This window comes from Mauremys reevesii, linkage group 11, assembly GCF_016161935.1.
Source record: "Mauremys reevesii isolate NIE-2019 linkage group 11, ASM1616193v1, whole genome shotgun sequence".
Taxonomy (NCBI): domain Eukaryota; kingdom Metazoa; phylum Chordata; order Testudines; family Geoemydidae; genus Mauremys; species Mauremys reevesii.
In genome coordinates, this window is record NC_052633.1 from 67,817,274 (window position 1) to 67,831,914 (window position 14,641).

At 46.2% G+C, this 14,641-nt stretch overlaps 1 protein-coding gene across 1 annotated transcript; it reads left to right on the forward strand.

Moving 5' to 3' along the window:
• The first annotated feature begins 876 nt into the window (after positions 1–876).
• NIFK (nucleolar protein interacting with the FHA domain of MKI67) lies at positions 877–8,120 on the forward strand. Its single transcript, XM_039495951.1, has 6 exons — positions 877–1,079; positions 1,662–1,790; positions 4,055–4,163; positions 4,785–4,996; positions 6,084–6,152; positions 7,924–8,120. Exons 1-6 carry the CDS (start codon positions 966–968, stop codon positions 8,098–8,100), a joined length of 810 nt encoding a protein of 269 aa, XP_039351885.1. The 5' UTR covers positions 877–965; the 3' UTR covers positions 8,101–8,120.
• Positions 8,121–14,641: the final 6,521 nt, after the last annotated feature.

The window sequence follows — 14,641 nt, forward strand, 5'->3', positions numbered from 1 at the left end:
GGCTGCACAGGCCTGCAAAAAGGCCCAGAAGTTTGGCTGCTGTTAGCAACAAGTATGATCATCAATATTACACTATCAGTAGCAGTCCCTGGCCTTTAACTGGTCCTCCAAAATCTCCCCATACAACGAGAGAGGGCCCGGGAGACCTGGCTCTGGCAAAGGGTGAGGCAGGGCAGGACCGTAAAGAAGCTGGGGGGAGTAAAGGCTCTGGGGGGTGCCCCACAGCTGGGCTCTGGGGGATGCAGGTATCTGGGCTCTGGGGTGGCCCCACACACAGCCCCCTCCAACATCCCCCAGCTGGAACCTGGTTGTCCCAGGGTTCCATTCTCTACTCCTGGGGCAATTTTTGGTTGTCATCTCTATTGTTACATTCTTGTTGACAGATATTTTGAAATAAATTACCCACATAATTTAAACTGGAGCCATTATACTGTGTTCTTTTGGCAACTAAAATAGGCAGCATTTTAAACGGTGTGCAGATTTGTTTGGTGCAGACTTCCCCTGGGGAGTAGTATGTAGGCACCGAACTACTGCTGAGGCTCTGGGTCTATATGGGTGTATCACTTTCTTGCCATGCGCTGGGGCCTCCAGCTCCCTGGGGCCCTGTATCTCCACCGGGGCAGCCCTGCCTCGCCCATGCCCAGCTCCATGCAGTTCCCCAGGGCACAGGGACCCGGGCGCACGGGGAGGTTGGAGGGGGAAAGAGGCAGGGCCCTGCCTAGCTACCCGGCCCCAGCCAGCGCCCACGTGGCCGCGCCCGGCAGGCGGGGGGCGGGGCGGGCTGGCTCCGCTCTGGCCGCCAGGGGCCGCTGTAGCTCTACGTCTCCCCTCGGGCCCTGGAGCCAGGGCGGGCGGAAATTGCCTGAAGCACTTCCGGTGAGGGACCCGGAAGCGGAAGTGGCCGGGCTCGCTCCCGGCAGCGGCGGCGGCGTGGTCTGGTGTAGGTAGTGCGGGAGCGCGGTGTGATGGCGGCGGCGGCCGCGGTTGGGGCCCCGGCCTCGCTCCTCTCCCTGGACCCGCAGCTGCAGCGCGAGTTCCAGGACAAGGTGCTGCGCGTCCGCTCCGGCAGGGGGACCAAGGTGAGAGCCGGGCCCCGCCCCCGCCCGCGGGTCTCAGCCCCCGGGGCAAGCCCCGAGCAGCGGGGCCCGCGGGGAGGCGGCCCGGAGCGGGCAGAGGGCGCCTGTCGCAGGCGGGCCGGGGGCTCCTTCCCTTCTCCCCCCGGGGCCGTGGAGTCGCCTCCGGCCAGTCAGTGCCGCGGGCACTGGGGGGATCCGCTGCGGAGCAGAGAGACGGTGCAGACGCCGAACAGCCAGAGGCTGCCAAAAACACTGAATCTTCCCCCCGTCTCCCCCCCCACCTGGAGAGTTGAGGAACAAGTCGCGCAGAGCCGCGGTAGTGAAGCTACTTGGCAGTCGGGTTTTGTGTTCAAGCCTCGGTGGGTGTATTCGTGCTGTGAGTGTGAAAAATTGGACCTGGTGGGAGACCGGCTACGGAAAGGAAACAGGAAATCAGTCAGGGATGCAGCCTGCTTTGGAAAATGAGACTAGGAATTGTTTTACTGGGACCAGATCCGTGGCCTTTTGTCTCCTTTTGTTTAAGGTGGTGGTTGGGCATAAACGTTCCCGTGTTTTTAATGTTACCTGTATTTTTCCTTTTCACAGCATGAGAAGCTGACTCCTGGTGTAATTTATTTAGGGCATATTCCTAGGGGGCTTTTTGAGCCACAAATCCAGGAGTACTTCAGCCAGTTTGGAACAGTCACCAGACTTCGGCTTTCAAGAAGTAAAAAGGTAAAAATCATAATTGCTTTGAGTTGTTTAGCTTCCTAATTGCAGTTATTACTGACTTTTCCCTACTTCCCCCAGATCCTCACGTTCATTTAATAAACTTTTCCCATTAGAAGTGAGCACTGGCCAGGAGCTATTTGCATACTGGTGTCCTCATTGTTATTTTTTATTACCATTTCCCAGAACTTCATTCAAGGCTCAATTGTTCCTATTAAGATGCAGGAAGTAGCAGCCTTTCTCCATTGGCGTGGATAACATCATCTTCAAAATCACTGAAGCTCTGACCCTTGGATTAATCTTTGGCACCCTCTCACTCCTTCCTACATTGCCAGAGTTTTACCAAGTTTAACTTCTACAGCATTTCAAAAATCCAATTCTTCTGTATCCCAATGGCTAAAGCACTTTTCTGTGTCCTTATCTCCAGTCTCGATTGCTGCAACCTTCTCTCCAGCCTCCCTGACTTCCCTTCAGTCCATCCAAAATGCAGCTGCTAAAATCTGTTCTCACCTGTCTGTGCCCTTCCCTCTGCCCGCTTTAAGTGTATGTAGCCACCAAAAATGCATATGACCAACCAAATATTGTGTAATCTTGTAGCCCTCTTCCCTTTCTCCTACTTTGACACAGACTCAGTTTTTCCTTTCATTCATGTCTATAATTAAAGTGTAAGATCCGTGGGGCAGGGTTTTGTAAAGTGCAGAGCATGCTTTGTGTGCTGCACAAACAAAATCAGTTAATGTAGTTACCAGTGCTAGGACTTGGACGACAGATTATTTAACGTTATGAAATCCTCACATCCTGGACATCCTCCTCCTCTTGATTTTCATTTTGAGAATGTTACTGATGTGCAATCACTCCAGCCAATGTATAAAAGCAATATGGAGGAACACGGACTTTAAAAATGGGCTGCCATTTATACCAGGGTCTGAGAGAGCCTCAAATATCCCTGCTCTTGTGTTCTAATAGTCCATTCTGGAAACAATGATAGCCTCTCAGAACACACAGAAATGTTTGCTCTTCAGGAATTCAGGATCCTCGTCCCATTTCCGGACTTCTAAAGCCATTGATTGGTTTCACATAAACTTCACCACCTCAGAAGTATACTTTTACTTGGATGTTTATATTAAATGTCTTGTTCCAGAGGCTGGCTGAACTTTGGTCATTGGCCTTTAAAACCTTTTAATTTAAGTTACTGGTTTGAATCCAGCTCAGCTGGTTACTGAAAATAACCTTATTTTGAAGTCTCATCATTGACTTATAAGTAACAAGTTCTATCTGTTTTGTAGTGTAGAGGTATCATTTGAAGTGGAAACCCTGTTGGCAGGGTCAGAAGAGGGAAAAGACTTGCCATTACCTCTTGCCATAAAGGTGGTCATTCCAGAAAAGGATAGAGATAAATAGGCAGGTGTTGTGAGGAAGTTGCCCCTGGTTCTGTGGCTAAACAGGGCTCCAATTCCAGTGCTGTGAATCTAGCCCCTTTCATCAGAACTAAACACACTCAAGTGAGAAATGTTAGAGTAGTCTATAGCCGCTGTAGAATTCTGAGTGAATATAACAGGAGGGCCAGTGCTTTTAAACTCCCTGATTACTTTGTAATACAAATGGCTGGCTTTAGATCGGGGTGGCCAGCCTGAGCCACTCCCATTAGCTCCCTCCCCCCCCCCCCCCACTCCCAGCGCCTCCCACGCACCGGCAGCTGATCAGCGCCTCCCTCTCCCTCTCCACACCTCCCAGTCAGCTGTTTCATGGCATGCAGGAGGCTCTGGGGAGGGGACAGGAAGGGGTGGAGTGGGGGCCAGGGCCTGTGGCAGAGCCAGGGCTTGAGCAGTGAGCACCCCCCCCGGCACACTGGAAAGTTGGTGCCTGTAGCTCCAGCCCCAGAGTCAGTGCCTGTACAGGGAGCCTCATGTGGCTCGGGAGCCACAGGTTGGCCACCCCTTCTGCCGAAAGGGAAAATGCCCCTTCGTCTCATGGCATAACTTTTACTTAGCTTTTTCATTGTTTGTTACTAAGTAATGTTTATTTCCCTGTATACATAACACAGAACTATTGGTTTCACATAGAATCTGTAAAATCTTATCTTTATCTTGTACATCATAATAGCTAATTCTGCCCTAAGACTCGTGAAGTGCTTACTGAGTTTACTGGGAGTTGTCTTTGATCTGAGAACAGAATGCTCCTTGGAGGGTGAAAAAATAGTCTAGTGTAGTTCTCAGACATAGTGTGTAAACATAACCTAGATTTCTGATACCGTTGTCATTGTCTGGCAGACTGGAGACAGCAAAGGCTATGGATTTGTAGAGTTTGAATCAGATGAAGTTGCTAAGATTGTTGCCGATACCATGAACAACTACCTGTTCTGTGAAAGACTCCTAAAGTGTGAGTATATGAGACACTGGTGAGCGAGGGAAATGTGAGTGTATTGTTTCCTGGGAAGTCAGGGAAATTTTGCATTTTCATGTTAGAGTTCCAGCACACAAGGAGCTCTTCCAAGTGAATATCACCAATTCTCTTTTCCTTTCTCCAAGAGTGTCGTCATCGTCGTCTGTTCCCCCACCCCATGCAATCCTTGCAGTCTTATGACTGCTAAGACTGTCTAAGATTTCCAAAGGGGTCTGCACCTACATTTGAAATTTTTTAGGGGTCCACAAATGAAAAGAGGTTGAAAATCACTGCCCGATTCTGCTCATTTCCTCTGAGGCATGTGGCACTGACAACTGTCGGAAGATGGGCTAGATGGACCATTGGTCTGACCATTCTTATAATATATGGAGATATACCTATCTCATATAATGAGAAGGGACCCCGAAAGGTCAATGAGTCCAGCCGCCTGCCTTCTCTAGCAGGACCAAGTACTGATTTTGCCCAGATCCCTGAGTGGCCCCCTCAAGGCTTGAACTCCCAACCCTGGGTTTAGCAGGCCAGTGCTCAAACCACTGAGCTATCCCTCCCCCCTACGTTCTTAACTGTTGATTTAGTGTGATATGCTTTATGACACAGGTGAATTTATGCCACCTGAAAAGGTGCATGAAAACCTCTTCAGAGGCAGTAAGAAGACATTTAGGAAGCCATCGCATCCAGCAGTCAAGCGGTATAACAAGAAACGAACTCCCCAAGAGAAGACAAGGATGACAGAGAGACTACTGAAAAATGAGAAACGGTTACGAAAGAGGCTGGCTGAGAAGGGAATAGATTACGACTTCCCTGGATTTGTAAGTGAAGGCTCTTGTGGTTCTTGGTCATGTCTAAGATTGTGCTAAATAGGAGAAAGTGTTGCATCCAGTATACGTGATTGATCTAAGAATGTTACATTTAATCTGGAGATTAGTGCAGAGATTAAATCACAGTGAGGACAGTGTGAGCGCTCGTAGAAATCATACGGTGACTTGATTGCTGGATTGTGCGCTCTACCAGACTTGGGCAACGTCTCCACTGACAGCGGCACAGATGTAGCAGTACAGCTGTGCCGCTGTAGAGTCTCCCCTGTAGCTACTCTTTGCCAGCAGGAGAAGTCTCCTGCCGGTGTAGCACTGTCCACACCAGCACTTTTTTCGGTGAAACTTCTCAGGGTTGTTTTTTCACACCCCCTAAGTGACAAAAGCTTTACTGACAAAAGTGGTAGTGTAGACGAAGCCTTGTTCTCTTTCTTTTAGAGAAATGTCTTTAACATTATACGTATTTAATAGGACAGTGACTGACTTGAAAAGTGATCTTTGATTCGTGTCACTGTTTGTTTTCCACTACTTGCTTATCCAAGACACTTGTAAGCCCCCCTATTACCATAGGACCCAAGCACCTCAGTCTTTTAATGTTTATTTTCGGTCTGCCCCTCTGAAGTACAGAAATGCTATTTATCCCTATTTGATAGATCTGAGGTAAAGGCAGAATAAGTGACTTGCTCAAAGTCACCCATGAAGCCTGTGGCAGGGCAGGGAAGCCAAATATTCCAAGTCCCAAGCTAGTGCCCTAACCATTGGACCATCCTTCCTCTACTTAGATACTCTATGTTTACAAAGCAAAACACTTAACTATTGCAGGGTCCAATTGTGTATTGTCAGTAGATATACAAGATCCCGTAAGAGTTTTCTTATTTCTGTGATTGTGTGGTGGATGTATACACCAAATCACAGTCCTTGACTTCTGTGGCACGATAGGTCAATTTACTGGTTCAGATGTAATTGGTGCAGTAAAGATTTTATAACCGTGAAGGAAAAATCTGTCGGCTACATTAGGAGAATCTCAATAACTTTGCATTAGAAGGCAATTCTGTGTAATTACTTGATATGTTTCTTTTCATAGGCCGCACAGATGCCTCAAAAGAAAAAAAATGTTTCAAACTCAAACCTGAACATATCTGTGAACAGCCAGGTAAGATTCATCTCATCTCAGTGGGTTTCATGCAGACTAAAGGCACCAGAACTTGTTCTTCAGATGCATGACTGGTTACTGCAGTTCCCCTGTTACTTTCTTGAGCCTGTGTCCTGGGCCCTGTTGTGCTGGTGACAGACTGACTTTGTAGCAGTAAGAGTTGCAGTGTGGGTTAGAGTGCACGCTTCTGAATGGAAGGCAGCATGTGCTGTCTGGAATAGCAGAGGTCTTAAGTGTTGTCTACACTAGAAAATTCTACCAGCCAGAGTTTTGCTGGCTTACCGTTACTGATAAGGTATGTCGACAGAATGCGCCAAATGTGGCTGCTTGTGCTGCCCGTGCATCGTGTCCACCCGCCATGGCTTATGTCATCAAAATGCAGTTGCACTGTGGGTAGGCATCCCAGTGTCCTCCGCACCAGCCTCTGGCTTGCTACCCTTTAGGAAGTTTACACTGTGGGGTGGTTGCTGTGTATTACGGGATACCCTCATTCCTCTTAAAGGGCTGTGGGAATTTGAGCTTGAATTCCACAACTTCCTGTTCCATCCCATTATCTACTGCTCTTTTACATGGCATTTTCAACTTGTTTCTGCAAATATGGATGAAGCACACAACAGCTCAGGTCTCTTCTCCAGCCAGCCACTGTTAAAGAGAGAGTTGCATTGTGGGATTGTTGCTGAAGGACGACTCATACTCGTATAACTTTATGTACGTCCACACTAGCACTGTGCCAACAGATGGTTTATTTCACTTGAGGAAATGGCAATAATTATTCCAGCAAACATGGAGCATTTATCAGCAAGACCCAGAATTCTGTATGAATGGAAGCCTGGGCCAACAGAAGAAAAATTTTGCCAGTAAAACTTCCTAGTATAGATGCAGTTTGCTAATTTGGTATAAATAAGCTAAAAGATGTTGGGAGCCGCCATCAGCCATGTAAAATGAATAGTGCTATGATCAGAAAGATCAGATTCCCATGCTTGAGATTCCACGTTACAGTCCAAAAGTCTAAAGAACACTAAGGTTTCACCTACTGCTTAGACCTGTCAGAATGAGAGTTTTGAACACTGCACCTCGGCCTTCTCCATTTTAATGTACACCTGGAAAAGTCCGGCTGTGTGTGGGGGTTGAGTGCTCTCATTTGGATCCACAGGAAAGAAGTGTCACAGCAGGTAACCACACTGTGTGGTAATTCTGGATAATTGGGTGGGGGTTGGCTTGTCTCTTGTGAAAAGGGCAGAGGCGGAATATCTAATGGGCTTGTAAAATAAGAAAACAATGCACAGGGAAATGGATTGTGTTTTAAAAAAATATTGCCATTGGGATGTGGAAAATGTTAGTTTCTACATGACTCTGGATTTATAAGGGAGCAATATCCCTGGCTCTTAAATGTCTTTACATTCTTCATGACACCTTCTGTTCATCTTTATTTTCCCTTCATTTCACCTTCCTTAACCCTCTGAATCAAGGAATAATTATCTTAATGCCGAAAAATAGAGCAACTCATGACATTTGTTCAAGGGAATAAAAATTAATCTAATTCATATTTCCCCTGTACCATTGCTGAAAACACATACATCTATTTTAATATGCGAAAATCGACAATCTATTTAGAAAGCTTCCCAGTTCAGAAATCATTGGCACTTGCTATCTCTTGGCAGTTGTTCCATGTGTGCAGGGAATCGGGCGGGGGACGGCTTGATGCCGTATAGGACATGTCTGTTAGGGAAGCTGTCCCTCTAATGGTAACTACCTTATCTGGTTTCTCTAGGACCCCACCCCAGTGTGTACGCCCACAGCGCTGGAGCGTCGGAAATCGCAACCAGCTGAAGATGATGAAGATGAAATAACCATCAGACTGCCTCCAACAAGCGTAAAGAGCACTGCTCAAAAGACCAAGAAGACAACGAAGCTGCAGGAAAAAAATCATCCAAAGAAACGGAAATAAACAAAGATGAAGCCTCTGTAGCCACGTTTTTCTTAATTCCAAAGGATGCTTGCAAGCTGGAACTTCCGGCGGGTCTTACCGACTTGTGTTCATTCTTGGTTTGAGTAGAACAGTGGTTCCGAACCTTCCCCATACCGGAGGACCCCGTCCATCTAGTCCGGAGGCATTCCCACTTAGCAGCAAGGGAAGGGTAGCCGCAGCCCCCTGTCTGAGAGCCCCTGCTGTAGAAGATTCTCAGAACTCTCTCAAATCCATGTCTGTGTTGATCAGTGTAGATAAAATGGAAGTTTGTGTCCTAACGTGCCCACTGTCACTTTGAATTAGCTCTGTAACATACTACTCTTCTCTCATTAGAATGGCTGATCCCTTTGCAAGGAAATCCAAGGATAGCCTTGCGAGCCGACTGATGGCAGTATGCTTAACGGTACGAATTAGCGTAGGGATATCAATTTTTATAAACACGTTAGAAGTACATTGTGACTTTCAGTAGCATCAATGGGATGAATGCTCGTTTTACACTAATGGCGTATTCATCTAATTCATGAAGACTAATTTAGATGGTGTTTCAGGCTACTCTACAATAGAACCCAGATCTCCTGACCCCCAGACTTGGGCTTTTACTGCATAATATGACCCTGTATCACAGTTACCTTTAGAAAAGGAGCTTCAAACTCCAACCACTTAACATGCTTTGAAAATTTGCATTAGCCTATAGGCTGCTCTATAATCATGCCGAACAAGTGAGAGTAATTTACTAATTGCATCTGGGTTTACCTCTTACGCAAGTTTGCTGCTCTGTTTGCGGACTTTAAAGGAACCTTGAAAGTGAAGGAAAACACATTAAAATCCATGATTCTATCTTCCACATCCCATAAGTCTGACAACACAAAAAAGTAGGACTGACTTTTTTCAAGTGACTTCTGGCTAGGTTGTGTGTGGTGCTGGAGTCGTATTGAAATGGCCTGCTTTAAAACGGTTGCATCCTAGATGTGAGTTCTCAGCAAGAGTGGGCAAATTTCTTCTGTTTCATGGATGAGCTGAAAGTAGTGTCTATTTTTGAGACAATGTGGTTAAAACACAAAACTGAGTGGAGATTTGGGGTTATATGTCTAGCTCTGCTTGTCTGTGGCTTTACACAACTCGCGTCATTGCTCTGTGCCTTAATTTTCCCATCTGTAAAATGGGACTAGCTGCTTGTGGGGTGAAGAGAATCAAGTTCATATTTTTCCATTTGCTGATCTTTACAATGTATTTATTACTGATCCATAAACTGAGCCTCAGTACCCTACACTTGAATGGGGAGGCTGATTCCTGAATGAATGGCTTGTCTCACTCCTACTCTGAGGTCAGAGGAGCTGAGGCTGGCTTTCATTCTGCAAAAAGAATGAAAACATGTTGTCGCAACATCTGTCACAGATGACTTCGAGTACTTCAAATTGACATACTGGCAGTACAGTGAAGAGGGTAACTACAGACCTGGGCTAAAGTCCTATCCATCATTCTGGGATCAGCATAAAACCTTGGCAGAATGTTTTTGAGGCAGGCCGTTTTAGTTGTTCCAAAGTCTGGTCTGGAATCAGGTGGAGACATTGTTAGGAAAGTAGAGATCTCTAGCCTTGTTTCACCGGTGAGGTCTGTTAATTTGAATACTCAACACAAAAGCAAAGTCTGTCTTTTAAAACAGTGGTTTAGTACTAAGTTTCTCAGGAGAAATACTATAGCGTGTGCATGGAACTGTCACTCCCCCAGACCTTTTAGAAAGTGATCCTTTGACAATGCAATTAGTATTTGCATTTTGTTTAATACAAGTCTGAGTCACACAAAAATGAATTCGAGTTCCGCAAGTCTTGATCTTGTATTGCTTGAGAAGAGACACTCCCATTGCTGCAGCTTTGTTGGCCATTGGTCAGGCTTGGCAAGAGACTTCAGATGAAAACCTGGCTCAGACTAATGGACAACATACCTGAGCAGCCAATTGAATTCCTGGCTATTGTGGGACTTGCCTGGCAGGAGAGGGGAAGTTTGATCTATTTCCTGGCTAGACCTATCCTCACTTGGTCATCTTACGATTTAAATCGTGAGAGTCAGATGTGCGTATTTGCTAGCCTCTGTTGGGTGACTAAGGTCAGATAATTTGCCTTGATCTCTTAGTGATCAAGGAAGCATCTTGGCTGGGTGTGACTTTGCCTCAGATGTTTTTGGTTTCTTTGGGCACAATGGGACGCTTGGGAAATCTGCTCACCAGCCTGGCACGATCACCAGTTTTGCGTATCTTCTTTAATAGTGTCTTGGCATGCACACAAACTGAAATACACCTTTCCAAGACATTACACCCTCTTATTAGTGCAGATGGGTTTGTTTTGCTTTGCACAGTAAAGTGTTTAATGTAGCTGTATATTTTAACTATTTATCTATACAGTTAAGGGTTTGAACAGTCTTGAGGTTAAAATTGTTTGGAAGGCAGAATCTCACCTTACATGTTGCCTATCTGCAAGGTAATAATCCACTAGTAACTAAATAATTTTAAACAGGATTTTTAAAAATCAGTAGTAATCTGTTTTAAATACAGTAGCTGGCGTGTTAAGGGCCTACAATTTGCCACAGCTGTTTTGTACAAAGGGCACAGATCTAGTTCAGGGGTTCTCAAACGGGGTTGTGACCCCTCAGGGTGTTGTGAGGTTATTACATCGGGGTTGCAAGCTATCAGCCTCCACCCCCAAACCCCGCTTCGCCTCTAGCATTTATAATAGTGTTAAATATAAAAAATGTGTTTTGAATTTATAAGGGGGGGGCAGTCACACTCAGGATTGCTCGGTGAAAGGGGTCAATAGTACAGAAGTTTGAGACCCTCTGATCTAATTTACTCATTCTGTCCAGGTCACCTTTACAAAGCTTATTCTTAACCTTAAATACTTACATTAACAAAAGACTTACCAGATCAATGTAGCCTGAACATTATCTAAAAGTATAAAGGTTTCAAAAATTGCATGTTGTAAATTAATCTGAGTAACAGCCTAGGATATTATGAGCAATATTTAGATTCAGGAAGGCATACTCACCAAGCTGCTGCTGGTGGTTTTTTATATGCTTTAAAGAACCTAACACTGGATGGCAGCATATTTCACTGATAGGGAAACAAACCCCCACCCCACAATGAACAGAATGGGGGAATCTCTAATGAGTGGTCTGCCAAGATCAAATAAAAGAAACTCTACCAAAAGTTCCTAGGATCTAGGCTGCACTAGATATGATTGGTATGGCTGGTAAACTGGCTTGGTACTTAAGGCTCTCTCTGCAGGAACGGGCAAGCAGTGTACCAGGGGGTGGCTGGACCTTGCAAAAGTCATGATGGCCTTATTGGAAATCATGCCCTGCTCTTTATCAAAAGGACTTTGATGTTGGTAGAAAAACACTGATCAATCCAGACTCAGGACACAAGGAGCTGAATTTGTTTATCCAATATGCTGCCAGCAAACTCTTTTCTCACTCTCCCTGTGCAAGCTCCTCAGTTAGAGACATTCCCCCTCGGAAACAAGTTCTAACTCCTCGCCCCCTCAAGCCTGGCAGTGCTCTGCCCCCTACCTATCTGATCTCATACGCCCTTTCCCCCCTCTGCATGCCCTGTGCTCTGCCAGTTCAGTTCCCTATGGGCCAGATATGCATATGCTGAAATCACTAAGAGGTTTTGCCATCTCCTCCCACGTGTGACTCAATGGCTTTTTCTCCTGTCTAATCCCATGTGTCATGCACTGGAATTCAGCTAGTCAACCTCATCCTTCAAATCCCTCCCCAAGAGCCACTCCTTTAAGCCAGCACTTCCACTGCTAAACTCCACTTTCATTTTGGACATCCATTCTGTATTTATAACACATCTCACCCAAGGAACTCCTGCACCCTGTGCATACAGTAACAATAGATCCATCCGCTCAGTTACTGCTGTAGCCTGCATCTCCACTCCCTTTATCCTCCTCCCTTGCTGTTTTGAATCTAATTTACAGCATAAGATCCACAGAGCAGGGATACAGAATTGTCTGTGCAAGGTGCTGTGCTGGCTTATGATGGTGCATAGATAGCACTCAGTAATAAGCAGCTTGCACTATCAATGCTTTGGCAATAAGCTCACTGGAGCAGGCTGACTTGTGGTGCTGTTTTTAGGCTGCCTGTGTTATTAATACACATCTCTCCCAGGCTCTGCACACAAGCAGAAATTTGGACACCTGATACTTACCAAACATAGTTTCCGTAGCAAATGGACGGACGTGCTGTGTCATGAGTTAGGTTTCCCTCCTTGCAGGGATTTCACACTGTGAACACTACAGCTCATTTGACTCGGTCAAATGCAAAACTCTTCACTTGCTCAGAAAACGGATGGGATTTTGGGGGAGGCTGTGGAGTATTTATAGGGGTTGGTGACAGGCAAGTTATGTATGCTGTTGTGCTGGCTCTGAGTGACTCAGATTGGGATAGTGCAGTCTGCCCACATATACACAACACCTTCAGGCAGAGGAGCTCAAAGCCGATCTGCTCGTTGTGCCTGTGAAGTAATCTCTCCATTCCAGCTGGGGAAGTTGGCCCCAGGAGTGCACAACATCCCATAGAAGACGCAGTACTGGGAACAAATGGTGTGGGGGCTTGGCTGAAAAAATAATCAAGTGACACAAGTAATCAAGCCCTGGGGCCGAGATCCTCCCAATATCCTAAGTACAGCTTCATCTCCCTAAACAATGGACATGGTCTCAGTCAGTGTCATACCCAAGCTAGGAAATGAGGGTGGTGTTGGTCAAAGGGGGCACTTTCTCCTTAACTTCTGCCGGGTTCCAGCAGAATGTGGGGATGGAGAATGGGATAAGCCGTGACTACACCCCCCAAACTAGTTGGATCACTCCCTTTTTGAGATGTTGGTGTCGCCCTGGGCTCAATGGCTGCCCCCTAGTCCTCAGCGAGTGGTTGTGTCAGCATACTGCATGGCTGAGGAGGGGGTGCTGCAGAGGAGGTATGGGATAAGGGCTTTCCTCCACAAGTCAAACCAGAGTTTAGATTCTGGTTGTTCTGGCCAGTGATGTGTAGTGAATCCTCCTCCACTTTCTTTTACAAGTGTGCAGTAAAATGCCACATCCTGTGGATGGAATCAAAGCCTTGCTCAAACAGCTGGGAAACAAAGTCTGAGGGAACTCCAAGAAAGTGGTGGGAAACACCACTGAAGGAACAGCTGCCAGTTCCACCCCATCCTGTTAGACCAAAGTGACAGCAGCTGTGTGGAAGGCTGGAGCTAGCCAGTGTTAGCTGGGTGAAGGAAGCTGTGATAGGTATGTGATGTCCAACCACCTCTGAGCTTTTCATTACCGCTCGTCCATGTGCAATGATTTTTTTTAAATATGGTGATGATTTAACATTTGCAGTTTGCTAGTGCCTGGAGGCCAAACAGGTCAGGGCTCTGTGGTGCTAGGTTCTGGACAAATCTGATAAATGACAATCCCTGCTCCAAAGAGTTTATGTGCTAGGAGACAAGGAATCACAGGTGGATGAGACACACAAGTGGATTGGGATGGGGAGTAAGGGGAGATGGAATAACAACAGTTAATGGGATATTAGTTATTATTTGTATTGTGGTAGCACCTAGGAGCCCCAGTCATGGAACAGGACCCTACTGTGCAAGGTATTGTACTAACAGAATGACAGTCAAAGCAATGTGTGCGATTCTCAGCCAACCAGTAGCTGTAATCACAGCTAAGCACATGCCTAATCATTAAAGTGAAAGTTCAGAGGCATGACTTCAGTGAGGAATAATCTACACTCTCTTTGCTAAGCAATTGCGGGGGAAAAGCAGAGAGCACACTGCTAGGGGGATTCTGCATGTCCCACGCTTACCTGACACCCATGAGTTCGGTCTCACTTTTCTGGCCAAGCTCAGCTGCTGCCAGCGTAAACCATGCAAAAGGTTAACAAATCAGAAGCGAGTTAAGTGTCAAAGCAAAGCATTTTCCCTACTCAGGGTAATGCTGAGCCGCTCTGGATTGAGATTGAAAATGTGGAAGGGCAGCAAGAGATGTCAGTCATGTCGCTCACCCTGAAGCTGGGATGAGTTCTCCAGCCAGCTGCTGAGTACTGTGGAACTGAAGCCCTGCTTGGAACCACACAGTGCTTTCGTTGATCAATAAGTGCACAGATCTCCCACTGTGCAGGGAAAGGATGAACTACAGAAATGCTACAAAAGATCAAATCGGAAACTGTGAAACTCGGCTCTAACTGGGGGAGGAAGAAAATGCTGCCTTTGTTTTGCCACTGGTTCCTAAGCTGTCAATCTTTTAAAACAAACACAACTTTATTTTGGGTTGCCTCCCCAAAAGCTCTATGCAATGTGAAATAATCGAGGTACAGAGAGAAAGTATGTGCAGTCACAGAGGGAGTGAGAAGTTCTGGGGTAAAGGTGAGGGAGGAAAAGAAATCCTCTCAGCTGAGATCTGAAGAGATGGAAGAGAAAGTAAATGAGGCAGAGAAGCCACTCAAGGTGGCAAGAGTTGCAGAAAAGGTACTTGTACCA

Excerpts from the sequence above, each read along its gene's own strand:
- NIFK (XM_039495951.1), top strand. The coding sequence starts at position 966 with ATGGCGGCGGCGGCCGCGGTTGGGGCCCCGGCCTCGCTCCTCTCCCTG. Across the intron at positions 4,164-4,784 it reads CTGTGAAAGACTCCTAAAGT|GTGAATTTATGCCACCTGAA; the intron begins GTGAGTATATGA and ends TTTATGACACAG. Across the intron at positions 4,997-6,083 it reads ATTACGACTTCCCTGGATTT|GCCGCACAGATGCCTCAAAA; the intron begins GTAAGTGAAGGC and ends TTCTTTTCATAG.